Source organism: Nyctereutes procyonoides, unplaced genomic scaffold, assembly GCF_905146905.1.
Source record: "Nyctereutes procyonoides isolate TBG_1078 unplaced genomic scaffold, NYPRO_anot_genome, whole genome shotgun sequence".
Lineage (NCBI taxonomy): Eukaryota > Metazoa > Chordata > Mammalia > Carnivora > Canidae > Nyctereutes > Nyctereutes procyonoides.
Window position 1 is genome coordinate 80809717 of NW_026575140.1, and position 27673 is coordinate 80837389.

Consider the following 27673-nt stretch of genomic DNA (forward strand, 5'->3'; position numbering starts at 1 on the left):
CTAGATCTTGTTGCAGAAAGATTGGTTCCGACAACATATAATTTGCATCCTGGTTCCATGGGAGAAGAGATTCATAGATGGGCACATGTTTTCACATCCCTGAACCATGAATTGGAGTTTTCCACCTGAAAGAAGCAGAGACAGACTGTAGTGAGCAGAAGGCTTCCTCCTTGTCCTTCGCCTTCACCCATGGCCCCCAGTGTCCTGCAAGCACAACCAAGACCTCCAGCTTGTATATTCTTCCTCCCCTCTCCGTTTTTTTTATTATTATTTTATTTATTCATGAGACAGAGAGAGAGAGAGAGAGAGAGGTGGAGACACAGGCAGAGGGGAAGCAGGCTCCATGCAGGGAGCCCGACGTGGGACTTGATCCCCGGTCTCCAGGATCACGCCCTGGGCTGAAGGCGGCGCTAAACTGCTGAGCCACCAGGGCTGCCCTCTCCCCTCTCCTTCCATCTGTCTTCTGGGCCCTTCCTCATATCTGTTGCCCACGCCCTCTGTTGAGGGACTAGACAAATCACAAGTCAGGTAGTATGTTTCATAGAATGGCAGTAACCAAGATCCTTTATTTTGGTATAAGGGTAGAGAGGTATGGGAATATAATAAGACAGGTCCAGCAACCTGTGAACACTGACTGATTGACAATGGTTTATTCATTTATTCAGCATTTACTAAATGCCTACCATGTACTAAACATTGTGCTAAGTGCTAGGAAAATATAGCTGTGAACAAGACAGTCTTGAGCTTATGGTCAATGTCTCAACATCTCAAGGTACAGCTCATACATTTCTTTAAGAGGAAGAGATGGCTAGTCTCCCTGTCTCCTTTTAAGACATCAGAGTGCTCCTGGGAAGGCCTCTACCTCCCAATCAGTAGCTGGAATTCTGCTCTTAATTCTTGAGAGGATAAGTTTCTCCTGAATCTCCCAAGTTTCTGGGGAATTGCAGCTTGACCCGTCCTCAGGCTCTTGCCATCCCAGCTGCTCTCCAGAGTTTACTCAAGTTAGTTGATGTGTGTTTCTCTGGCAAAGATTGTATCATGAAGTCCCCACATACCTTCAAAGATCTTCTTTAACATGCACTGCTGGGAATTCTGAGTGGAGCAGACTCCCTCTCCACGAAGACATTTTCCTTGATCATTCATATATGAGCATGTGTGACAATTTAATATTGGACCTGCAAATTTAAGATAAGCTTGTTGAAATTTCCTGATGGACTAGGCACAGAGCTATGAGTCACAAGGAGAGGAATGAAGGGCCTGGATATAACACGCTTCATTGTTTGGTTCTTGGGCATTTGAGGGCCCTATGTCTGATAAAGCATAGTCTATCTTCTGGACTAGAGGAAATTCCTTCATTCTTTCTGCTTCATCTATCATTGTCATTGCTGAAGAATCCCAAATTTCTCTCTATAATACTGATGTTAACTCCAATTCATATTCCCCCTGACTTCCTGGACATTTATAATTAGATGTCCTTTTGCCATGTCTAACTCCATAGGAGCAAAGAAGAACTTTAATCATATGACTGGCTCCCATTTGGACTCCCCCCATCATACTCTCACCCACAAGGCACAAATATTTAGAGCACAAGCTAACTGGTTAACAAGCTATGTTAGAATGCTCTGATGTTGCAGATTCTGTGTAGATTGATCATTCGCCATTTTCAAGTCAACCGTCAACTATGTCAATTTGTCACAAAAGGCATTCTTTAAGAAATGCTTCCATCTTGTCTCTTTTACTATCTCCATTGCCAAATCCCTAGTTAGGGAAACAAAGAAATAGGAAAGATGTGGGCCTTGTCAGAGCAGATGTGTCAGAGCAACTTAAGTTGGATCCAAGGATTGTAACTCTCCAGCTATGTGATGTTAGTCTCACTTCTCTCGTCTGAAGATTGGAATACCACTACATATGCAATGGGAGGAAATATGAAGTGCTTATGTCTGGTAATATCTTGAGGTGTCAAACTCTGGATCTGGTTTTCCTTCCTTGAGCAACCCTTTTTAGTAAGAGCCAAAGAATTGCAGTTGTGCTGGGAACTTCTTTAGGAACCTAGCAGAGACTAAAGTGTGTTCATGCTTTAATTTCCACATTTAAACAAACAAAATGGAGACACCAGCACTAGACAGGCATTCTAACATAGATTTTTTTTTTTTAAGATTTTATTATTTTCATGAGATACACAGAGAGGCAGAGACACAGGCAGAGGGAGAAGCAGGCTCCATGCAGGAAGCCTGACATGGGACTTGATCCTGGGTCTCCAGGATCACGCCTTGGGCTGAAGGCAGCGCTAAACCACTGGGCCATCCTGGCTGCCCTCTAACATAGATTGTTAAGGCAGATTTAGCACAAAGTTCATGAAGGTTAGTCTCTCATGAAGGTTAGTTGCTCCTTCCAAGGGAGCAGTGGGCATTTGTATTTGTAATTACTTACATAGAGTGAAGTTGGAGGGACTGCTGGAATTTTGTATTTGTGTTATTTCATTTTTTTAAAGGGCCCTCAAAATTGTTTAGCCTTCAGAGCCCCACAAAACCTGTCTCCTGCCTTCCTGGTACTATTGTAAAGAGGTGTAAAGAGTGTCTTTGAGAGAGCTATGAACTGTTTGTGAACTGGTCTTTCTTCCAAACCCTCTCCTTAAAATTGGGTTTCTTGATGTGTTGCATATTTTACACCTGAAATCAAGGACTAGCACCCAACCAGATGTGCTTCCCCTGAAAATGTGCCTTACCTGAAAATGTGCTTGAAGGTGGAATGCCTGAAGGCTGTTCACCCAGTGGCTTTTCACTTGAAGCCTGTTCACTTGAAGCCTGTTCAGCTGAAGCTTGTTCAGCTGAAGCCTGTTCACTGGAAGCCTTCTCATTGGAAGCTTGTTCACCTGATGGCCTTTCAGCTACAGCCTGTTCACCTGAAGGCTTTTCAGCTACAGCCTGTTCACCTGAAGTTTGTTCAGCTGAAGGTTTTTCACCAGAAGACTGTTCACCGGAAGGCTGTTCACCTGAAGACTTTTCACCGGAAGGCTGTTCACCAGAAGGCTGTTCACCAGAAGTGTGCTCACTTGTAGCATGTTCACCAGAAGTGTGTTCACCCGTAGCACGTTCACCTGAAGTGTGTTCACCTGAAGCGTGCTCACCTGAAGTATGCTCAGTTGAAGAATGTTCAGCTGCAGCGTGCTCAACGGAAGTATGCTCACCTGAAGTGTGCTCACTTAAAGTGTTCTCACCTGCAGCAGTCTCATATAAAGCCTCACCATCTGACGGGTTTCCAAGTGAAAAGTACTCACCTGAAAGTTGCTGAACTGAAGCTTGATGAGCCATAGAGCCAGGAGACTCATCAGGCTGACCTGATGCTCCTGGAATGGAGAAGGAACAGAAGATGGTGAAGATAAGAGAACGAATATCTAGGGTAAAGACTTTTTTTTTCCCAAAGATTTTATTTATTTATTCATGAGAGACAGAGAGAGAGAGAGGCAGAGACACAGGCAGAATGAGAAGCAGGCCCCATGCAGGGAGCTTGACATGGAACTCCATACCGGGTCTCCAGGATCAGGCCCTGGACTGAAGGCGGCGCTAAACCGCTGAGCCTTCCAGGCTGCCCAAAGACTTTTTCTTATACAATAAAGCTACGGTGGAATTCCTGGGTTTCCTTTGGGCCTGGTCAGGCATCTGAAGATCTTGCAGATGTTGGAGGATATCATTTAGTTACCCAAGAGACCATGAAGGACAGAGGTGTTAATGAAACGCACTGAGACTGCCTCTGGTATTTAAAGGAAGAATTTTAAGATCCACATTATTAAGAAATGCACAGGGAAGCCCATGTACCAAAAGCACCTGAAGGGAAAATGATGTGCCTTCCTGCTTCAGGAAATCAATGTGCCATCAATCACATAATCAGAAGTCTACCACCAGCCCTCCCTCCAGTCTTTTGTGGGTGAAAAGCAAGAAAGATAAAGATACAAAAGGGAAAGAGAAAGCAAGTTGTTTCAATAGCTAAGTAATTCTAGCTGTAATTGAAGGTGGAGGATTTTACACTTCAGATAGGATAAAATTTTCAACCAGAGATGACGAATATCTAATGAACCCACAAAAATGATCAGATGGGATTTAAGACATTTTTATTCTTACACTCAATCACCAATCCATGTGGGTTAGAGACTCAAAGTTGGAATCAATTATTAAGATAAAAACATTCTTTGCTTATTTATTTCTGAATTCAGATTCCTTGCGATATAACATTTATACCCACTTTATGCTGTTGCCATGAGTTTTCAGTATGAAAAATTGTGAAGCACCTAGTTTATGGCTTAAGTGCTCAATTTTATTTCTCTCTCCTCCCCACTTTACCCTGGGGCTTAAAAAACTCTTAGCAGGTCATTCTCTTCTGGCCAGCCAATCCTTTCTACCTTTAATCCACCTCACCAATGACTATCAGACAAATATTCTTTAGGTATGACTTTCATTTTATTGAATGTAGCACCAAGCAATTTGATTATTACTCTTTGGTTAGACTGAGTAACCCAGAGGAGGGTGGGTAGACTACAAGGACCGAATCTTAATTCTAGCCAAAAGCTGAGAGGAATGACAAGATATTTTGAGCTGGAGGTAACCTAAGGCTCGAAATTACCCTTATCTCTGTAAGAGCCCTGCAATAGATACATATATTCTGGGTGATTCACAGTCTATAATCAATGACTTTCTTAAAGACTAAGATTAGAATATGTTGATAAAGGAAAAACAAGGTTTGGAAAAGCTTTTGGGAGGTTTTATTTTTAAAAGTTGTTACTGAGTATTATCTGCTTGACTGATTCTTTAATAGTTAACAGAAGTTTTAATAAAGAGATTTCTGATGTGGAAAGGAGGCTTGAAAAAGCACACTCATTTCTTAGCCATTCTTATAGTTGATGACTTACTGCTTTGCCACATGGCTGGCATATACTACCATCTGGTAGCTATATATCTACATTTCTAAGTCAACTTTCGAAAATCTCTTTTTATTTTTTTAGAGGATTTTATTTATTCATGAAGACACACACACACACACACAGAGAGAGAGAGGGAAAGACACAGGCAGAGGGAGAAGCAGGCTCCATGCAGGAAGCCTGATGTGGGACTCAATCTGGGACTCCAGGGTCACACCCTGGGCTGAAGGCAGGCGCTCAATGGCTGAGCCACCCAGGCGTCCCAACTTTGGAAAATCTAAGCAAAAAACTGAAATCTCGGACAAACAACATTAAATGGCAACACTTTGTCATTTAACTGACAGTTCAGAGCTCATGGCCTCTCTCTTCTCTAGGAGGAATAAGGGAGCACAGCCCATTATGAATGAGGATCCTCAAAGAGGAAATACAGACAACTGGATGGGTAGAAAGAACATGGCCAGGAAGGAGAGGTTCATAAAGTCTCTGGCCCATAGCCCTGTTGTGTCCTGAGATGGCTTTCTGGGTACATCATATTCCCATCTCCTTTGTTTTCCTTGCTACATTAGCTACATAAGGATCCCTTGCACTCAGTTCATTGAGACAAACTTTTATTGGATTTTCACAGAACCCTTAGACCTGTCTTTGCATCTCACAGATCATCAGGTACAAATGATCAGTGGCTGAAAAAAGTAGTAAGAATGAGACTGCTCCAAGCCAGCAGGCCTCTCTAATGATAAAGCCATTACTAGGAAGAATCAACTGGCTCAGAAGCTCTCAGAGTTGAACTTGTTTAGCTATTCCTGATTTTGAGTCAGATTGGTTTGGGAACATATTCTGGTCTTTCTTCTTTATTTTAGATTTTATTTATTTGACAGAGAGTGCACACAAGCAGGGAAAGTGGCAGTCAGACAGAGAGGGAGAAGCAGGCTCCTGCAGAGCCAGGAGCCCGATCCAGGACTGGATCCCTGGACCCTGGCATCATGACCTGAGCCAAAAGCAGATGCTTCACTGACTGAGCCACCCAGGTGCTCCTGGTCTTCCTTCTTCAAGGGCTATAACACCTTAAAGAAGTTTCCCAAGGGCCAAGTTAGGGGACTCACCTCTGGCATATCCAATCAGATAAAGACTCATTAGTAAGAGAAACTTCATCTGGATTTTGGGAAAGAGGAGACCCTGGTGAAGGACACCCAAGAGCTGTGAAGGAAAACTGTAAGCAGAAGCTCCTAATGCTAAGCTACAGCTCCCGGGAATTCTAGAACCTCAGACACCACCCATGTGCCTCACAATGGGTTGAGCTCTGAGGTTCTCATGTAGGCTATTCAGGCAGGATGGCCCTCTTAACAACTCAGGGCTAACTGTGCCAGTGAAGGCTAATTTGCCATGTATTAGGTGGTATATTGGGGCTCTTTGCCCTATCTTTAAAAACAAACCAACCTTATTACCAAAATAACATATTCTCTTTGTAATAAATTTTAAAAGCTATTTTCTCTCTCTTTTTTTAAGATCTTATTTATTCATGAGAGACACACAGAGAGAGGCAGAGACTCAGGCAGAGGGAGAAGCAGGCTCCATGCAGGAAGCCCGATGTGGGACTTGATCCCAGGACTCTAGGGTGACGCCCTGGGTTGAAGGCAGATGCTCAACCGCTGAGCCACCCAGGGATCCCCAAAGCTATTCTCTTTTGAAATGTTCTTGACAAAGAGGTGTGATTGGCTTATTGTTTTCTATTTGGCTCTTTGAATCAGCCTTTTCTTTTTGGCCCTTGTAAGTTAATCTCTGTTGACTTGATCACCTGAATGCTGGTTGGGTTTGGCTTCAGACTGGGTTTACTAGCCAGTGGAAGATTCGAGAGGGAAATACACACACACATACACATACACATTGAGATTGAAATATTTATTCTATATTTATTCTTCCTTTCCTGCCACAGTTTTGATACTGGTTGGGTCTTGACATGACAAAGCTTCTATTGGGTGTCCTTTCTTCTATGGCTCCTGCTCTCAACCAGCTATGGTAACATGTTGGTTTTGGTAAGAAACAAATGGTAAATACATGAAATGTATCCAGAAGAAGGACCAACAAGGGATTGTTGAAAGCTGTGCCTTGAGCTGTAATTTCTATCAAGGGGGTAGAATATGGATGCAGTGAAGCATCCATATGATAGAAAGCTAGAACTGTTGGGGATTGGGTGGCAGAGATCCTATGGCCTTCACCTCCTACATCTTCCCTGCCCACCAACCTCGGACCACTTTGGTACATGTAGGACTGAATGCTGGAACCAGAATAGATTTATCAGTCTTATAATTATTTAATATTTATCTCCTCCATTAGACTCTGAGCTCCTTGAAAGAAGGATCTCTGTCTGTCTGTCTTGATCACTGTAGTACCTCACTACCTAGCAGCAGCTTTGCCATATAATACATACTTAATACATGCTTTCTGAATGAAGGAATGGATAAAGTGCCTTTTCTGGGCCTCCGTCTGCCCCATACTGGAAATTTTATAGAGAGCTCTTAGAATGGGCTGGCTAAAGACCATGGGTCAGTTGGAGAAAAGGGATCACCAGGCATCAAAAGTTGCAGAGGGAGGCCTACCCTACTTCGCTTGTATTGGAGGACAAAACTAGGATTTGTGGTCTGAGGCTGGGCTTCTGTGGAGTGGAAAAATTCATGAAAGAGTATGTTGCTGATAATTCTTTTCTTCCATGTGGAGAGAGTCTGGAGAAACAGCTGGGGGATCATACCGAGTCAGACTTTCATTGATAGAAGTGGTGGAAATTTGTGGAAAGGGAGAGGCACTATGTATACCACCTACCAGTTGTTTTAAAGTTTGGCAGCACCCTTTTTTTGCAACTTTCAGAACTTTCTGGAATATCACTGACTCACCCCTCCCCAGTAGTCACAGAATTGAAAGGTAAGACCTAAAGCCTGAATGGTCTTTCCTTAAACCTCAGCCTCCAACTTTTTCTTCCTTCTTTTCTTAAGGTTGACTTTACAGGACTGTATCCCAATCCCACCCAGGCTGGCTTTTCTTGGGGTCTACTTTGGAGACTTTTCTCCCTATGCCAGTGGTCTGGCACTGCAGAGCCAAACCTGTGAGTATCTGAGCACACTGTATAAGAAAACGTGGAGTGATGGAGAATTTGCTGTGGGACCAGAAGTGCTCCAGAGCTAAGATGTCCAGAGGTGCTCCAATCCCTGTGTCCTTCCTCTGCCCATCTCTGCATCCTAGATAAAAGTGAAGCTCCAGTTTCTTTTTTTTCTTCAAATGACCAATGACATTTATTTTTTATTTACATTTTTTAAAAATTTAAATTCAGTTTGCCAACATATAGTATAACACCCAGTGTTCATCTGAAACTCCAGTTTCTAAAGGCCTGAAGCGAAGCAAAGAAACCGCGGTGTCAACCCTGGCTGGTAATATTTGTGGCCTGGTTCAAAAAGATGAGCTGAACTGAACAGTCTTCTCCCAAGGGCTTGCAGTTGGAACACAGAGAGAGGCAACTAGGCTCTGTAGGAATAGTCTTATCTAGAGAGAGCTGAGTTGAAAGGTTATGTAACTCAAGTCTGAGACAGCTGTTTGGGGTCGAAGGGAAAATGAGCAAGCCAAGAAATCCAGGAAAGAATAACAGAAAACACAGAAGAGATGAAAGATACCATGCCTCCTTCAGTTGATCTTAGTTGACCTTAAATAATGGGAGGTGACTCAGATATTCAGGTAGGAACACACACCACCCAGCCTGGGCCTCATGGAGACCTGGACACAGTCTGTCACCTGGAAGGTGTTTCTGGATACTTAGCAGTTCCAGTTTGGTTTCTTTTTTAAATAAACTTTTTATTTTTAATTTATTATTATTATTATTATTTTTAAAGATTTTATTTATTCATAGAGATGCAGAGAGAGAGAGGCAGAGACGCAGGCAGAGGGAGAAGCAGGCTCCATGCAGAGAGCCTGACGTGGGTCTCGATCCCAGATCTCCAGGATCACGCCCTGGGCTGCAGGAGGCGCTAAACTGCTGCGCCACCGGGGCTGCCCAATTTATTATTATTTTTTAAAGTAAGCTCTACATTCAACATGGGGCTTGAACTTAGAGCCCTGAGATCAAGAGTTACATGCTCCACTGCCTGAGCCAGCCAGGTACCTCCAGTTCTAGTTCTAATAATCCTGTAGGTCTTAGTTTCTTCTAGTTTTCTTGCCTGTGTTTCTACTGCTCTTGTTCTGTTCCCTCTATTTTGTGACTTCTGCTTACTCATAATTCCTACTGATTTGGAATTTTTGCTTGCTCATCATTTTGGAGTGCTTGCTATTTCTGCTTATTCATGATTTCTGTTTATTCATGGCTTGTGCTCACCCCTGACTTCTGATGTGTGCCTTTGTCCTTTGGCCCTAATATGCACTGTTGACTCTGCTTACATTCAATTTTCTTTTTTATTTTATTTTTTTTAAAAGATTTTATTTATTTCTTCATGAGGGACACAGAGAGAGAGAGGCAGGCTCCCTGTAGGAAGTCCAAGGTGGGACTTGATCCCAGGACCTGGGAACATGACCTGAACCAAAGGTAGACGCTCAACCACTGAGCCACCCAGGTGCCCCATCCTTACTTTCAGTTTTCAAGACAGAGAATCTCAATGGTTTAAACTCTCACAATCATCATTTTTGCACAAAATTCTAATGCCAGCCTGTTTCATAGGCCTTTTATGCAATTCATGTCAGAAAGACACTGAGAGTCTAGGTTACACCTGGAATGGTGATCTCTGTTAAGAAACCTAGGGAAGGGGTCGTAGCTGTGGTAACCATCCTGAAGCTTCTCAGAAGTCAGGGGGCAGGGGGCAGTAAAATTGGAAAGTGTGTTGCTTCATCTGTGCAGTACTGCTGCCAGCGAAAGCCATCAAGACGTCTTGCCATCTGTCCCCACATTTGCTTCCTTAGTGTCATCTCACTTGTCCCTTTCTCTTACATCTTCATCCTATGTCCATCTCAAGCCTCACCCATACCCAGTTCCTAGTTATTCTCTGAATGTACAATACTCTGTGACTTTCATGGTGCTCCTCCCCACTTTTCCTGAAATTGTACTTCTCCATCCCATCCTCCTGATGAGAACTAATTCTTACTTTTTACATATTCCCTATGAATAGTTTTAATCTGTGTCAATCAACACCTACAAATTGAGGACTCTCTAAACCTATAAGCTGGCCCTTCTTCCTTAGTTCAGACTCAGCTACCCAACTACTAGCTGGACATTTCTATGTGGGTTCCTACAAAATCTCAAACTCGGGATCCCTGGGTGGCGCAGCGGTTTGGCGCCTGCCTTTGGCCCAGGGCGCGATCCTGGAGACCCAGGATCAAATCCCACATCGGACTCCCGGTGCATGGAGCCTGCTTCTCCCTCTGCCTGTGTCTCTGCCTCTCTCTCTCTCTCTGTGACTATCATAAATAAATAAAAATTAAAAAAAAAAAACAAAACATCTCAAACTCAATGTTTGTAACACTGAATTCATTGTTTGTACCCCAACTCTGTTCCTGGGACCTTTGGCTCAGTAACCAGCTCCTCCTTTGCCCTCCCCTCACACATTATATCAGTTTTACCTCTAACTGGTTCTTTCATTTATCAGCTCTTCTCTCTTTCCACTGACATAACCTGAGTTCAAGCTCATCTTTCTCCTGGACCACTGAAACAGCTGCTTCTTGGTCTTTTGTCCACATCAGAACTTTCCTTTGATCTGTTGCCAAAACTGACTTCTAAAACTAAAATCCTGAGCAATAAATTTCCTCTGAATTTTCTGCAGACTCCAAACAAAGATGTCCAAGATCAAGCTTCTCCAGCTTCAGTTTCCATAGCCTGACATCCCTGTCAGTCACCTAGCATGCAAACAGATGGTTAGACACAGTCCTTTTGAGACAATGCATTGTTGAATATGGCACAAACCTGAGGAGAGGCCTGTTCAAAAGTGGGGAAATCTTCGATTTGGCTGTCTGTGTAGATTTGTTCCTTCCCCGATCTATCAAATCAGAGATGGGGCATGTGATATTATCACTGAGAATTGTATGAGTAGAAGGATATAGCAATTTCTACCTTTCAATGCCCACCTTCTTTGAGTGGTGGTAACTTAACCCGTGATGTGCTGGGAACTGGCTTGAACTGGCTGAAGAGTACTAATTGGTAAAGTTTCAGGAATTCCACAAGCTGTTTGTTGAACACAGCTATTAAAATTAACATATAAACTGACATATTAGAAACAAATACTCAAAACTTCATCACTTCTTAATTATGACATTTTACTATTATCTATGCTCATAAGGTTATTTAGTACTGTTGTATCTATATGCTGGAAATACTCTATAATAGTGGGCATATCTCTTCCCAACTCCCTATTCAGTGATGTCAGGATGGTAGCTGAAAATTGACATTTACACCGTGGAAATGTGCAAAGGCTACAAATCAGGGCTTTTCCCATCCAGGCTCACCCCACAAACCAGTTGTTAAACGTTTACCAGCACACCAGGGGGCTAAATCCATGTACTTGTAATTACTGGGAAAAGTGGCCAACTTTTCAGGATATTGAAACCTTGCATACTTTTTCATATCTGACAGGATGGCTGATCAAAATAACAGCCAGGAATTATTTTTTTTAAGATTTTATTTATTTATTCATAGAGACCCAAAGAGAGAGAGAGAGGCAGAGACACAGGCAGAGGGAGAAGCAGGCTCCATGCAGGGACTCGATCCCGGGTCTCCAGGATCACACCCCAGGCTGCAGGCGGCGCTAAACCACTGCACCACAGGGGCTGCCCACTGCCAGGAATTCTGCTGTTGTTGGAGCCAGATAAGAAATGAGAGTTGGTACTAATGGTTGCATCCAATCTATGCATTCTTTTGTCTCCAGTGGTTTTTTGTTTTGTTTTGTTTTTAAAGATTTTCTCCTTTTTTATTTGAGAGAAAGAGAGAGAAAGTGCACATGCATGATCATGAGGTGGGGCAGGGGAGGAGCAGAGGGAGAGGGAGAAGCAGACTCCCTACTGTGAGCAGAGAGCCTGAAACGGGGCTCCATCCCAGGACCCTGACATTATTCAGCACTAAGTCTGGCACATAGCAAGCTCTCTATAAATGTCTTACGTTGTTTTGAGATGGCATAGTTGAGTCAGCCTCCTCAGATTTTAGAGGGATGGGGGAATAATTACACCCTTATAGAGTAAGCCCTCCATTTTAGTGGGTTTCTATTTCTTAAACTGGAGAGAATATTAATGCAGAAGGGGAGCAGATATATTTATTCTTCAAGTCATTCTTACCATGTTTGAGTAAGGATGGACCCAAGTTCTAAGGCTGCAGAGGAGCCTGATCCAAAGCTATAAAACTCTTAAAATCCAGGTGTTTTGTTTTTAAAGATTTTATTTTTAAGCAACTCTATACTCAATATGGGGCTCAAACTCAGAACCCCAAGATGAAAAGTTGCTCGCTCCACCCTCCCAGCCAGCCATGTACCCTTTCAGATCAAAGTTTTAAAATTACATTCCTCAGCATATAAACAAACATCTCTAATCTGGAATACAGCTAATCTGGAAGATAAATGCAATAGATTGAATGAATGCAATTGATTAACTCTTGCAACAAGAGATTGAAGGAGAGAAAGACAGAGGGAGAGAGAGAAGAAGCAAACACAGGTCTTAATTGCGGCAACTGAAACCTGGAGAGGGGGTCCCCAGCTAAGGCTGGAGCCCTCGCCACTTACAGGCTGAGGGGTCCTTACAGGTTAGGGTTCAGGACGTGAGTGGCTGGCCCTTGCTAGAGTCCCTAAGGAAGATCACCTCATGGTTAGACTATTTTTTGTTAAGCAGGATGTTTGGTTTAGTGTTTTGTTTTGTTTTTTTTTTTTCAGCAATAGTCTGGGTGCCCATCCATATCTGAGAAATCTGCGCTCATGCTCTATTGAGGAGCATGTTCTCTAAATATGGGCAGTCACATGGTGGTGTGTGCTCACCCCCCTGAAGGCAGGCAGGAAGGCTAAGGCTCCCACCAGCCCTCTGTTCACTCTGCAGTGAGAGTGCAGCCCTTTGTCTCAGCTCCCATCGGGGCCCCTCCCAGCCAGGGTTATAAAGCCAGATACTCAGGGCCTGTGCACCTGTGGCTCTGTCCTGCCTTCTGCTCCCTGGTCGTGGGTGCAAGAGGAGTCTCAGCATCCCATCTCTACTGGTGGTGCTGGTGCTGTTGCCAGTGATGCTGATGCAGTTCCTCTGCATCGGGCTGGGCATCTGGCAAGAAAGCACTCCTGAAAAGCAAAAGAAGAAACCTTGGGGACTGGTTTCAGGTGAGCTGTGAATTGGTGGGCCACGGGGAGGTGAAGAGCAAGACCCAGGGCCTCCCTTTAACCTCAGAGGTGATCATAGCCTTCACCCCCTCACCCCACTGTGTTTCCTCCCTCTCTGCCTCCTCTCCTTTGCTTCCTCCACTTTTGTCCTTGCTCTTCCCTTTGTCCTTCCTCCCCTGCCTTCCATTTTACTTCACCTCCTTCCCACCTCAGTTCGAATCCCTGACACTCCCCAGTGCCTCAGGCTTTGTTGCTGAGAGCCCTAAATTTGAGTGGAAAGGGAGCAAAGAAGATTTTGTGGATGGTGAAGGCAACGTGGGCTGCCCTTCAGGAGGGATTGGGAAGATGGTGATGGGTCCATATGAGTGGGGTTGGGGAGCTACAGTGTAGGACCCGACCTTCCCCGGGCAGCCCAGTCCGTCCCTGGGAGTAGAGGGGGATCCTGTCTGTCCTCAGGCAGGCATGCCTCCTCCCAGGCATGAGCCAGGCACCCAGAAATCCCCAGCTTTCCGCCAGGTGGCTCATGAGGCCTGGGAACTGGCCACTGTCCAGGCTGCCAGGGCCCCAGAGAATGTGGTCCCTCCTGACCTGTGGGAAGACAGAGCCTGGAGAGCCTCGTGATGCCCAATTTCACTTTCCAATTCTAGTACATTTCCAGAATCTAAGAGTCTACGTCTATAAGATTTTTATGGCCAATGGAGTTTCCCAGGCTGAGCCAAGTGCCACCCAGACTGCAGGGAGCCTGCAGAACTCTCTGACAGCCTCTGAAGGTAGGTGGGACGTGCAAAATCACCTGAGTGATGTTTGCTTCATCTTGGGGCGGTAGCTCTCAGGAGCCCCGGGGGCAAAAGCGGAGAGCTCCAGAAGGGTGTTTTTCCTAAAAAGTTGAAAAAAGGGGTCCTGGCCAGAACACATCAGGGATATCCCCGTGGGTGGTGGTTTTAAGTAAATGTCACCATATCTCTATAATCAGCTCGCTAGAGTTTTACTCTGGAAACTCCCTACAGGTCTTGGCTTTAGGCTCTTCCTTGCAAACTCCACCATTAAGCACTGTGAAAACAATCCCAGTTCTGGGTTCTGGCGCTGTTTGTAAAATTAGCGTTTCCATTGTTTGAGCTGAGGGCTGAAATCAGTGTAGCAGTATTTGATTATGATCTAAAGCATCACATGTGATAGTGAATAAAGTGATAGTGAAATCCTTTGGGGGAAAAAAAAAGTTGCAAAAGGGTCCTGGATCTGGTGCTGGACTGCCACCGACCCTTGACTGGACCAACAGACATATCAGGAGAAGAAGTGCTTGTTGAGGGATGCCTGGGTCTTTGGGGAGTCCCCATGCAGACCCCAGGATGGGCGGGACTGGCTATAAAAGTTGTAGCAGAGCCTGTTTGTGGTGGTGCTTTTGGAAACTGGAGGCCTTGGTGGGGGCAAGGTGAGGGTTTGCGGGGAGATGGCCACTAGGGTGGCCATTGCAGGGTGGCTGGTGTCCCTTCTTACCTGGCAACTCAGGACTATGTGCCGTTTCTTCCTGTTGGCTGAATCACTCATTCTTTCCATGGGTATGTATCGTTTACCTTGTAGATGACAAACATTTGAATTTGCAGGCCACAAATCAGAGATGCTCTTTTCTTGTCTTCTTTCCAGATAAGAAGCTCCCGTATGGAGACCGAGACACTGGGCATCTCTCCCTGCCTTTCTGCAAACCAAGGGTGCAAATTGGTTTTGAAATACCACAGTGACACTAGAAACAACCGTAGAGATTGGCCATTCTTTGAACTGGTGAGTTATTCAGTTAGTCCTTTCTGTGCTCCTGTAGCCTCAAAGGACAGGGCCATCCTGCCCCAGTACCGTTCAAGGCCTGAAGCCTGCCCTGCTCAGCTGTGGCTGTTGACATGTCCACAGCTTGACCCAGCAGATCAAGGCTTTCTGCTTCCTGCCACCCTTGGTGCTCTCTCAGATTCCTGTGTCAACCTCCCCTTTTCTCTGTGCACCTCCAACCCTCCCTCCCTCCCCTATCACTGGCTGCCAGATAGCAAGCTTTCCTCTTCCCTCTTTTCCTTCCTTCAACCTATATTTTCTGCTGGCTAAGCCTGGGAACTAGATGATTATAGAACAGTGAATAAAACAGACCTGCTCCCTGCCCTCAGGGTGCCTTCGGTTTAGAGGCTCCTTTGCTGCCAGGCTGACCAGAGCCACAATGGCTCCAGTATCTTGCCTCCCTCTTATTCATAGAACTTAGGGCTGGGAGGGACTCCTTCACCAGCCCCTCTGGTACACACACACACACACACACACACACACACACACACTCTACTTCCTAGGTCTTTTCCCCCTTTCCACTATGTAGCTTTTTTCTTAAGAAATGTGTCTTTTTAAGTTGGTGTTATTTGGAATCTTTGTTTTTATGTTTAAATCATGTAACTAAAATATTCAGTTTAGAAAAAGTATAAAAATAGTGGCCAGAATAGACATCACTAGCCATCTCATCTTCTCATGTAGAGACATACCTTGTTTTAGTGTTTGGGGTATATACCTTTAATTTATCACAATTTACTTAAAGTACCTTATTCTCCTGATGTCGTCAAGATTTGCTCTTTGGCTTTAAGCAGTTTGGTGGTCCTGGTGGTGATGTTGTGTGTACTCCTATGTGAGATTCTTTTAGCTTCTTTGGATCTGTGTTTTGATGTTTTTCATTATTTTTGGAAAATATTGGCTCCTTTGTTTTTAAGTATAATATTCCATCCCATTTTTTCTTTCTTCTCTGTCTGGGAAACTAATCACATCTGTAGAATATTTTGTATTATCATACGGCTATCTGGCTATTGGATGCTATGTGCTGGTTTCTTCTTACTATTATTAATGTAATTATTATTATGTCTCCTCATGTTTCTGTTTCCTATTGCCCAGTCTTCAAGTTCACTGCTTCTGTCCTCTCCTGTATTGAGTCTACTGATGAGCCCAGCACAGAAATTCTTTACCTCTGATACTGTGTGATTTTATTTCTAGCCATGGACTCTTTCTTAGAAATTCCATCTCTCCTTTCAATTCTTCAACTATTTGTGCATCCTGTTTTAACTTTCAGCCAGCCAGTTTCTGTTGCATTAAAAAGCTCCCCTAAAACCTCTTTTCCTTTTGTATAACATTCAGCTCAAGGACAAAAACCATTTTGTGGCAGGATACCAGCTGACCTGCTAAACCCTTTTTGTCTTTCCTCTCTCCTTTCTCAAAGTAGCTCCCACATTCTTCCAAGAAGTTTCCAGTCCATTTTATGCCTGGCCTCAGGGAGAATTTTTTGGCAAGCACAAACAGAGTTGTTTGAGACAACCTCCCCACACCTGCTGGTTTATCTGGAAGCCTGAAGCCCTTTGCAGGATTACCTAGATAGTGGGGAGAGCAGTGAATGCCTTGGGGGCTGTGGGAGAATGGGATCGCTTCTCCCCACCTTGATTCTGGCAACGCCTGAAGGAGCAGGTGACCTCACAGGGACATGGTCCACTGGGAAAGGTGGCCCCTCATCTCTGTGGATTTCAGCTCTGGCAGGAACCAGTGAGTCCCTGAGCATAAAACTAAAACAGGAACCAGGAGCTTCAGAAGAGGCCAATATTTCTGCTGTAAGTTCAGGCAAAAATTAATGAACTTCCACTGATGTGTCTCTTCTTTAGACACTCCTCCTGAAGGAAATGAGGAGAGAAGCCCCTGAAATAACAGAGATGGATGTTTTTACCATCCAGGTAGGTAGTGATGGAGTGTCAGATTCTAGATGACTTCAAGAGAGTGAGAAATAAGATATTATTTGGACACCAGATTATAGTAACAACAAATTCACACCCACCACACCACCCATATTTCCTTTTCTAATAAAACTTTCAGAGAGCCCTCATAAATCTCTTTAAGTAGATTTATATTCAATTCAGATGAGCGTGAGCCCCTCCTGGTTTCTTAAGTCTTTGTCAATACCTCCACTGAATGTTGGACAGCTAAGGTCCTTCCACTATGCCATGCTCTCCCTGGTCCTATATTTTCTGCTAAACAAGGCTGTGTGATGGGTCTCTGGGAAGGATGAGGACAGGATGGGAATTTTCTCATGACCTCCTGCATAACTCAAATTTTGTACCTAAGGAATTAAGGAGGTATCATAAGTGTTAATTTGATCTCTCTGAGGTCTCAGATCCTAGAGGCAGCCAGTGTAGCACCTGTTTTCAGTCGGAACCTGTTTGCTGGCCCTGCCTACCCTACACTCAGAGATGTGGGAAGGCAGGACTCACTTGTAGAGCAGACTGCTAGTGGGGCGGTGGTCTTCTTCCAGGACTGTCTACCAAGGGAAATGCCATCCAAAGCAGCTTCTTCCAGACCCCTGCCCCTGCAGCCCCTCTCTGGAATGTTAAGCTAATTGGAGCCCAGAGAAGGAGAGGCCAACAAGAAAGTGCCCACGACTCTGTTTCCTAAGGAATGAAGAACAGGTAGACTGTGATGTTGGTTATAGTGTGCCCCTGCTCGTTGAGGCAGCAGGATGCCAGCCTCTACTTATCTCTTCCTGTACCCTATTCCTCAGAAGGCAGAGATTAGGGTGATGGTCCTTATGGTCTTGGTCTCTGTGTTCCTTCCTAGTCCTGCTACTTGGAACTCATGCTCATTTGATAAGGGCCTGAGCAAAAATGTTCTGTTTCTGATCCTGAGGGAGACAGGGAAGACTGACAAGGGCAGAGAGTGTCGTATCTTGAGCACAACATGCCCTTCCTGACCAGGGACTCGGCCTTAGAGGAGAGCCTGATGCTCTCCCTCCAGAGGGAGGGAAGGTGGGGGGAAGTAATCCAGACAGAGAAACATGGTGAAAGGATGGGAGAAAAGTGAGCCCAGGGTTTAACTCTCATCAGAGGCAGATGAGGAGGAGGACAGGCTGAGGGAAATAAAGGGTGGCATTCATTCAGGAGACGTACCTGCTCAGGAGAGGCCTGTGTCCCCACTTCCCAGCAGGCCAGGCTGTCCCAACTAGAGAGGTGCCTGTGCATGTGCTCTTTAGTACCTTCAAAAACAGAATGCCAAGCTCTCTTCCCATCCAGAGAAAAGTGATCTCATTGGCACTCGCAAAGCAGAGAGCAGCCTTAAATGTTGGCTTCCCTGTTGAACCGGAGACAGAGATGTCATCAGGTTTGATTAACTGTCTGTGACTAAGCTGCTGCACATCCGAGCCCAGCTGGGCTCTTCCCAGGAAAGAGATGCTGGAATATGAAAGGGTTTTGTGTCTGTCCTGCTGGTGAGGACTTGCAGATTCAAAACATCAAGTAAATGTCCTGATTCACAATACTTTACAGAGACAATATTAAGCCTCAGCTTAGTTAAGACTCAGATTTTCTCTGTCCCTCTGGCCCTGCCGAGGCCCTCTGAGCCTTCAAGGACAGTGCCAGGCCCTCACTCCCACCACATCCCCAGCACCCCGCTGGAAATACCCAATACAGCTTTTAGCAATGAAGTTCTAGAACTTGTTAGTGAGAAAGTGAAAATAAGCTTTGTTTCACAGTTTACTAGAAGTTACAGAAAACCACAAGATGGGAAATTCAGAAGGTTCAGGAGGCAGAGGGCTAAAAAGGGAGGCATCTGGCCCTCATTGTTCTCATCTTCTTTATTTACTTAATTTAGCAGCAGGATGGAAACAAGCTGAGCTGTCACTTGTATTAAATCCTTGGAAGTGCCAACACGGGGTCCCCAACACTGCTGGGTTCCAGGTGATTCCGATATACTTGTGCCTCACAGTCCTGGCTCCAAGGTGGTGAGGAACATCTTTACCAGAGCAACAGACCATCGATTCCAAGTCTGGAGCTTAGCAACATGAAAAAACAAACAAAACACATAATAAGTAAATAGCAATGAAGAGAAATCTTTGAAATGACTTCTGCCTCTTCAAAATGCAACAATGACAAAAATGGAGAGAGTTGAGACCACACAGACAATGGCCATGTGGCCACCTTTGTCGCGTTTGTGGCTGCCTGACTCACACCTGTGACAGCTGGAGAGCTTGTCCAGAGGCCCGTCATGAGCCTCACTTAGGGAGCCTTCCGGAGGTGTCCCTACCTGCGTGTCCCTTGGCGGTCAGCATCTCAGGCTCCTCCAGCTATGATGCTTCTGCTCTGCTCCATCCTGGTGGCAGCAGGTGACCTTATCCCTGGGCCCTCTCCATCCTCACACCTGAACTCAGGGACCTGAGGATTCCGGTGGGGGCAAGGGGAGGAGTCTTCACCTCTCACAGAGTCAGGACACAGTGAGCAAGGCCGCCCCCTGCAGGCAGCCTCCGGGGTGAGAGCATGCATTCAGCCTGGCCCCCTGTTCACCTGGTGTGGGTGCTGGGCAGGCGTCTGGCCACATGGTGAGCCAGAGGCTTCTCCTCCTTCCTGGGGTTGTGGGGGTGGGTGGGCAGACTATGGCTTGCTACCCGAAGGCACAGCTCACTTAGATGGCCTGCGGGGCTCACATGTTCCCCTGCCCTCCCTCAGACCCCCATGACTTATGCCAGGATTTCTTTAGAGACATGCAGTCAACCTGAAATTCTCCTCCCTAGTCCCTGGCTCTCTATGCCCAAGGAAACACCTGTCTCTGTGACCACTGTCCTCCAGCAGGTGCTGTTGGGTGGAAGCCCGGTGTCCATGGATTTCTGTCTCAGCACGTGGAGGCCCCTGGGAAACATAGGTTCCTCCAAGCACCTCTGCCCCAGGCCTGCTCTCCCCTAACCAGGAAAACCCCCAGTTTATTTGGAAATTCTGCATCCATGCACATGGGGTATGGTGCCCTAGACTCTCTCTCATGGTTACTGAGGATTCCAAGTTAAACTCTCCCTGGACTCACGACCTCACCCCAATTTACCTTTATGCCTTCCTTTGTGCCTAGGATGACACCACCCCCACACGAGGAGTGTCACCCTTTACCTTCAAAGTGATAAAGGGTATTTGTTCACACTGGGATTTCGAGAGGGTAGGGTTTCACAGAAGGGTTTTATACCCAAGGGGCTGGACTGCCCTTCCCACTGCTCTCACATCCCCTCCCCTTCTTTGCTCCTGAGCCCTAGGAGCCTCGGGCCTGGCCAGAACCTTCGTCATGTCACTAGGAGGACAACTGTCTTCTCCATCCCCCATCTCTGTGCTGGTCCTTCCTCCCAGATTTACCCACTCAACCGTCTCTCTACAAAAACAAGGCTCTCAGCTTTTAGAAATGGAAATGATTGAAGGTTCTTTGTCCTCCCTCAGCAGCAAGACGTCAATCAGCCTCAAGACAAAGCCAGGTCACTTGGAAGTCACCGTTTTCAGTGCTTCCGTTTGTCTCTGTCACAGCATCATTTTCATTGAACGAAGCTATAATCCGTGTTCCTGCCAAAGTCTCCGATTCCTCCAAAAGCTTTCTCTCCAGAATTCAGAAGTGAGTCCTTGAACTCCTACCATGGGGAAGGCTCTCTGCAAACCTGAGGTCCACCTGTAGGAGGCAGCACAGGGCACGGTCCGACTGTTGCCACCACAGGACAAGCTGGGGAGCCTCCTTCCCACCCCCCACCTCTTCTGAAGCTTGCCAGGCTGCCGGCTGCTGACGCTCAGGCCCGAAGCTCACCCCCAGGCAGCCCTGTCCATTCCTCTCTGTAGCTGGGAATCCATCTGTGTTCTGCACATGAGGCGGCCCCCCTCAGCTGCCCTCCCAGCTGGGACTCCTGACCCGTGAGAATGCTCCCAGACGCCGCAGGGGGCGCCACCCACCCTGCCCTGGTTTGGGAGGCTGGGTCTCAGGGGTGATCTCAGAGAGTTCTTTTGACAATTGTGCATCTGGCTTCTCTTGATTGCCCAATTGGTGGAAAAGAGAGACATAAAAATGGGGGCACCAGAAATAGGCGCTGTAGTTTCCATAACCTGGCGCTTGGTCTAAGACCGCGAAGCCGTGACTGCCCCAGAAGTAGACCTAGAGCTTCCACTGGAGGCTCCCGGGCCTCCTCCAGGGCACTTGGTGACCAGTTGGGGATAAGTGCTCAGGAGGAATGGGTTCCCCGTGCTGAAGGTGACCTGCTGTAGGTTGTGCCCAAGGGATGACGTATCCGTAGGAATTTGATTTTTTTTGGACAGATTTTATTTATTCAAAGATTTTAATTTATTTATTCATGAGAGACACACAAAGAGAGACACAGGCAGAGAGAGAAGCAGGCTCCATGCAGGGAGCCCGACGTGGGACTCCATGCCAGGTCTCCAGGATCAGGCCCTGGGCTGAAGGTGGCGCTAAACCACTGAGCCACTGGGGTGCCCTGGACAGATTTTATTTTTAAGGAAGCTCTACACCCATTGTGGGGCCCAGACTCACAACCCCGACATCAGGAGTCCCAGGCTCCACTCACTGAGGGCCCCACGTGCCCCACCCGGGAATGTCATAGTTTTAGTCATCCAGGAATGGAAGCCTGCTTATCACTCGAAGCTAATTTGCACATTATTTTCACATCACATTTCAGGATCCGTGGTGCCTGGAGCCCAGCTGAGCTCGCAGAGGGCTCTGCCCAGAGCTGAGCCCCTAGCCTTTCAGACCACACCTGCTAGGATTTTGAGTGGAAAACCCCAGCCCTTAACCCTGTCCCAATTCCAAGGGGGAACGGTCAGTGGCAGGGAGCAAGTCCCAGCCCCTGTGGGTGGGGCCGGCCTGCTGGTTTGGTCCCTTCCCCAGTGGCAGGTGCATGGGAATTGGGGGGTGGGGTGCACCCGGGGCCTTCACTCGGCCGGGACACAGTAACGTCCCCTGTTACCACGCATACGTAGGTGCACCTGTCTGTCTCCTCTTGTGTGGATGAAGCCTTTCCCTGATGGGACTCCTGGAGGCCAGAAAGCCATAAAAGCTGAGCACTCGGAGCTCTCAGAGCACCTGCCACCAAACCCAAAGATTCCTGAGTTCAGATGAGCTGATTGTGGAACCGGTCATATTGGCCGTAGGTCACACCAACCTCAAGAAATTTCTGTGTGAGGAGGTGCCCCAGAAAACACTGCACGGTCCCTTTAGGGGATTAGATCGGGTCTCAGAAACCCAGACGGTGAGCAAAATAGATGCTTCAACTCTAGAGGCTCAAATGAGCCTCCTTCGGGCACACCTGCTGAACTTCTGCCTAAAACTATGGTCCTGGAAGCGACACCTATCTACGAGAGTGAAAAAATGTGACTACATCCTGAAACCTCGTTTTAGTAACCGTCCCGCTGAGGGACCCAAGTATGGTGCTCTGCACCCATTTGGGACCAGATTTGGGCTGACGGAAATGTGGGTGGAACTGCATTGGCGGCTAAGAGTCCAACTGAACTGCTGCCAGCCTTCAGGATGGTGACAGGCCGCTGGGAAGAACTTTCCCCGAATGTAAGAAAATGTAAGGAGTGCACTTTGAAGTCGGGCTTTCAGAATTAAACAAACAGGTTGTGATACCCATTTTACTTGGCATAAGGAAGTTTCCAAAAGGCCTCAGAATTCCAAAATCGTTTCATTGAGAGATTCCTGCAACACCCCCACGAGAAACTACAGACAGGGCTTGTTCAATCCGGCCAGCAAGTGTTACTGTTTGTGCCACCTGTGACTACAAAGTAGGTCTGTGATCAGAAATTGGCCAGATTGCAGAGCCTGATAGCATTAAAAGAAGTTGAAGAAGAAAGAAAGTATGTGTCCTCCCCTCAACTAAATTGGAGCCAGGTACCCAGAGGGTCAGGAATGCCTCCCCAACCTTCCTGGGGCATTTACTGAAAAAGAGAAGGTAGCTACAGGGTGAGCCCACCTACGAGAACATTGAAGCTGCAACGCAATTCCTGGAGCAACTGAGAGTCCCTGGCCTCCTCTTACAAATCTTTGCAGCCCTGGAATGCAGCTCTGGAGGCAAGCCTAAGTTGCATATTACATGATGCCATTTTAGCACTTGGCCGGCCAACGTCCCCTGTTTACCCCAAAGGGCTGGGAATCTGCGCTCTCGCTTGGGCCCCTGAGACGCCAATGTCATAAATGTCGCAGGACAAACCTCAAGGAGGAGATTACACCACAAGTTGGAACTCCTTCTGGAACCTGGGCAACCAACCGGGCAACCCTGAGGAGGGAGTGTGTGGTCTCTGTTTCGTCTGTCTGTGGGTCTGTACACCTGTGTTGTGGATGCCGGTATTCGCTGCCTCCACATGGAATCACCAAAGTTCATTCTCCAAGAACACCTGGGAGGGACGTGAAGAAAATCCAGCACTTACCCGAATTAAGACTTGGTAGAAATCCTCAGGGTGATCACGGGAACTGATCCCACGACTTTTCAGGTTCATGTGCTCTGGGATCATCTTTGGCAAAGAAAAGGTAGCAAAGAAAATCATTTGGTTGGATGGCAACAGGCCCGTCTTCAGACTTACCTGCATTAACTATCACGCAGATGGTCAGACAGGCTCATGTTCTCTCTCAGATGATTTGTCAGCAAGGAGAACAGCCTGGAATGATGGCCGGCTTGTCTCAGGCCTCATGAAGTTGTTGTGAGTGGCCTAACAAAAAGGCATTTTTTTGTTGAAGGAAAAGAAAGGAATTTTGTCCTAAGAGAGACTAATTATTGAAAGTGGGTAAGAGAGAAAGAAAAAAAAAACAGGACAAAATGTGAATATCAAAAGAAAGTTGTTGAAGGTTTATAAGAAGGAAACTTTGGAAAGAAATTTTAATGTGTGGTCAAGGCAGAAGGCTTTTAATTAAGTGAAATGAGTTTTAGATTTATTTATTTGAGAAAGAGGGGGAAGGGGCAGAGCAAGAGACCTTTAAACATTTTTTTAAAGATTTATTTATATTTTTATTTTTTAGAGGGAGAGAGCGTGAGCCTGGGATAGGGGTGGCAGGGGGATGGTTAGAGAGATAGAAGCAGACTCAGGACCCTGAGATCAGGACCTGAGCTGAAATCAAGAGGCAGTGGCTTAACCCACTGCACCATCCAGGGGCCCCAGAGGTAAATGGGTACAAAACCAGAACGGTTTGCTCCCTGTTAAAAGGACAAAGTCTTCACTGAACCAACACTTGAGCTATTGGTCTGCTCTTGGTAAGAGATTGTAAAGGTTTTTCTTTACATTTTTAAGTCATCCGCCAGGAAAGCGAAGATTGTGGGTTTTCCTCGATACATGATGCGTGAATATGTCTTTAACTGTTTTAGTTTTTCTTTGTTTAAACAGAAAAGCTCCAATTCACCTGCTACTCCATCCGGCAGGAACATCCTTGGACTTGCCTCCCGCGGAAGCTGTCAGGCCACCACGCTTGGACACCCACCGAGCTTCTCTTTCCCCATTTACCAATTCAAGATACACGTGCCTTTAATGCCCGGGGTGCCCATGGATGCAATGGGGATCTTAGGGGCACGCAAAACTCTTTGCATAATGTGCCAGCTATTGTCCTTGCCTCTTCCTCTTCCCCGGATGAGCAACTTGCTATCTGTGAATGAAGAAAATTCCTGAGCACTTTCTCTGCCTGGAGTAGCACCCACCATTGTGCCAAAGAGTGAAGGCCAGGTTTGTGACACTGACACTCATGGGCCTCTTTAGCAAAAAGTGAGAGAACAGGTGCACAGGGTGGTATTCTCTCGTTACCTTGACCCAGGTGCACCTGAGGAAGCAGGTGAGTGAGGCTTGAGACTCCCCAGAGAAAGACCTTCCAGGCAGAGGGAGTAGCAAGGGTAAATGTCCTGAGGCAGACTTTGCTTGGGAGTTTGCTTGAATAGCCAAGAGGCCCAGAGAGTCTGGAGTGGCCAGGGTCACAGCAGTAGGCAGGAGAGAGCCACTGGGAGCCCACATCTTGCAGGGCCTGCCAGCCCCCTAAGGGTTCCAGCTTGACTCTAAGTGCACCAGGGAGCCAGGGGAAGGTGTTGAACAGGGGAGTGACCTGATCCGCCCATGGTGTCCCTGGAGCATTTGCCTGAGGGTGTGCAGGACATAGTGTGGCAGGGAGTAGGAGGGCCAGACCGGATGGAGGCAGGGAGACCAGACAGGAGGCTGCTTCTTTCTTTTCTTTTCTTTCTTTCTCTTTCTTTCTTTCTTTCTTTCTTTCTTTCTTTCTTTCTTTCTTTCTTTTTTTTTACCTTCAGGACTTTTTAATGTAAACATTCTTGATTAACTAATTTTCAAAATAATGATACAAATTTAGCATTCTTCTTGGAATGGAAGACTTGCTCGGAGGTTACTTCATTCTTTTTCTCTTTTTCAAAAGTGCATCTCGTAGTGCCAGCTGCTTTTCTCGGAAGGAACGCTTGTTTTTTGACCGGACGTTATGGCTATATCGCATCATCATAAAATTCTTCTGTTTTTTCTTCTCTTTATTTGTGGAACTGGAAAATGGGTTCATTTTGGTTTTCTTCCTCACAAATTCTTTTCGGTCTGCCTTTCCAGCCACTTCTGTTGCTAGTCTTGTCTCCTTGTCAGATTTTGACTTTTTGTGAAGGCGTTCAATGTCCCGAAGAGAAAGTAACTCACCCCTGGGCTCCTCATCACTATCTCTTTCAATATATTTCCTCTTTTGGGCTTTCCCTCGGGTAGCGTCGACTTCTTTCCTCATTTGGGCTATGCGGATTTTCTGGAAGTCTTCCTGAGTTAGAACTTGGCTCATGCTAATGGCTGCAGCTTTGGCTTTCCGCTCCTCCATGGGCATCCTGTTGAGCTTCTTGAATATTTCTTGCTGCTCTTCATCAGAAGAATGATGCACATCAACCCACTCACCATCAGCATCTGCCTCCTCACTGAGACTGGTACTTTCTCACCCATCTTCAACATTTTCAGCATTCTCTTCTTTTCCAACTTCTAGAACTTCTGCTCCTGGAATGTAATCTTTAGCATCTAATTCTCCATATTCTTACACTCTTCTATGGAGGCCTCTGTAGGCTTACCCCGGAATTTCTTCTGCAACATCTTAGGATTCAGTGTTCGGAAGAGCTGAATCAAAGTTCTAGCAGACATCATATTCTTATCTCTGTGTGTTTTATACTGAGCTAGGTCTTGGAGAAGTTCTTCAGTCATGACTAGAGGACATCGAGCTGTTATCTCTTTTATAGCATTGATTACTACTGTCATGACCTCCCCAGAGTTCTTGTCAGTGACAAAATTGTTGGCCACAGTCATGAGCACTGACTGAATGATCTCTGGGGGTACTAAGTGATGAGATGCTTGGGCAGCAAACAGAAGGATCTTTGTTACTTCTCTTTGGTGGGGCTGCAGAAATCTTTGTACAAAGGGATAGAAGTTGAAGAGAAAAAGCTCATGAATTCCCACCAATCTGGAGATGAGGTTCATGAGCATCATTTTCACCTCAAACCTCTCCGTAGAGCTCTCTAGTTGTTTTAATAATTTTTCTGCAAAATCTTGGGGATCATGAATCAAATGAATAGCTGAAAAGTTAAACACCTCTGGTTTCTTCTTTTTTTGTTTCTTGAGCACTTTCATAGCCTTTTCCAACCTTTTCTTGTGTTTGGAGCTTTTCTTCCCCGTGGCATATTGCACTAGCAGGTCTCTTGCTGTTGGTCCTTCATCCTCGGATTCTGAGTCGCTGTCCTGTTTCTCCTCTTCATCTTTCCCAAGGAAAAATGTCAAAGCAGCAACTAATATCTTGGTAACCTTAGAGAAACATGCAGTTGTGATCACACTGACAATTTTGGCATAATTCCAGATGTTTCTTCTGTAGAGTTCAGTCATCACATCCAAAGATATCTAGGCTGCAGTTGCATTGCTATCTCTTAACATGGTGTACATGAAATTCTGCAACACAATATTCACTTTATTGTTCTTGTGTTTTGCATTTATATTCTTGATATCAGTGACAATATGTGTGTATAAAGTCTTTCACAGAAGCTTATCATGGCAATGCAGAAGTTCAAAGAAGAGTTCTAGAAAACTTGATGGATTGATGAGATTCTTATTTCTCAGCAAGATCAAAGCTTTGCAAAATGTCATTCGAAGATCTGGATCCAAGACAGTGTGATTGTAGGAGAGAAGATCTTTCAGCTCTTGAGGAAACTTACTTAAATGTTCTGGGTAGCAGTGACCAATTTGTGCTATAAACATCACTAGCTCTGCCAGTTCTTTGCTAGGTTTATTTGGTTGTAATTTAAAAATCTCCACATTGGATTTGTAGTGATTATACTGCTGTAGAAACTCCTCGACATAAGCTGGCGGATTCCGCTTGATCAGATTCTATAACTGTGACTGGTTGCTGGGCAGCTTGTTATTGTTTCTGTTAGACATGTTGGTTGCTGAGTGGCTCGCAAGAAGCGGTCTGAAGAAGCACCTCACCGCTAGCCCTTTTCTTTTCTTTTTTTTCTTTTCTTTTATTTTCTTTCTTTTTTCTCCCTCTTTCTTTTCTCCATTTACTCCTCTGTGGATCTGATACATTTTTTAAAAACAGAATCTTCAAAATTTCTATTACATAAAAAAATTCTATGATTATATGTGGGTACATTAACAGCTATGAAATACTCCATTTCTGTGTA

At 45.8% G+C, this 27673-nt stretch overlaps 1 protein-coding gene and 1 pseudogene across 1 annotated transcript; both read right to left on the bottom strand.

Moving 5' to 3' along the window:
* Positions 1-23513, bottom strand: ACRV1 (acrosomal vesicle protein 1). The gene is made up of 8 exons (XM_055305304.1): positions 23430-23513; positions 22468-22601; positions 14009-14092; positions 10839-10911; positions 6013-6085; positions 2726-3346; positions 1056-1175; positions 1-125 (listed from the first exon to the last, which is right to left on the bottom strand). Exons 1-8 carry the CDS (start codon positions 23511-23513, stop codon positions 1-3), a joined length of 1314 nt encoding a protein of 437 aa, XP_055161279.1.
* Positions 23514-25282: 1769 nt separating this feature from the next.
* On the bottom strand, positions 25283-27428 carry LOC129497417 (protein SDA1 homolog; annotated as a pseudogene).
* Between the last annotated feature and the right edge of the window lie 245 nt (positions 27429-27673).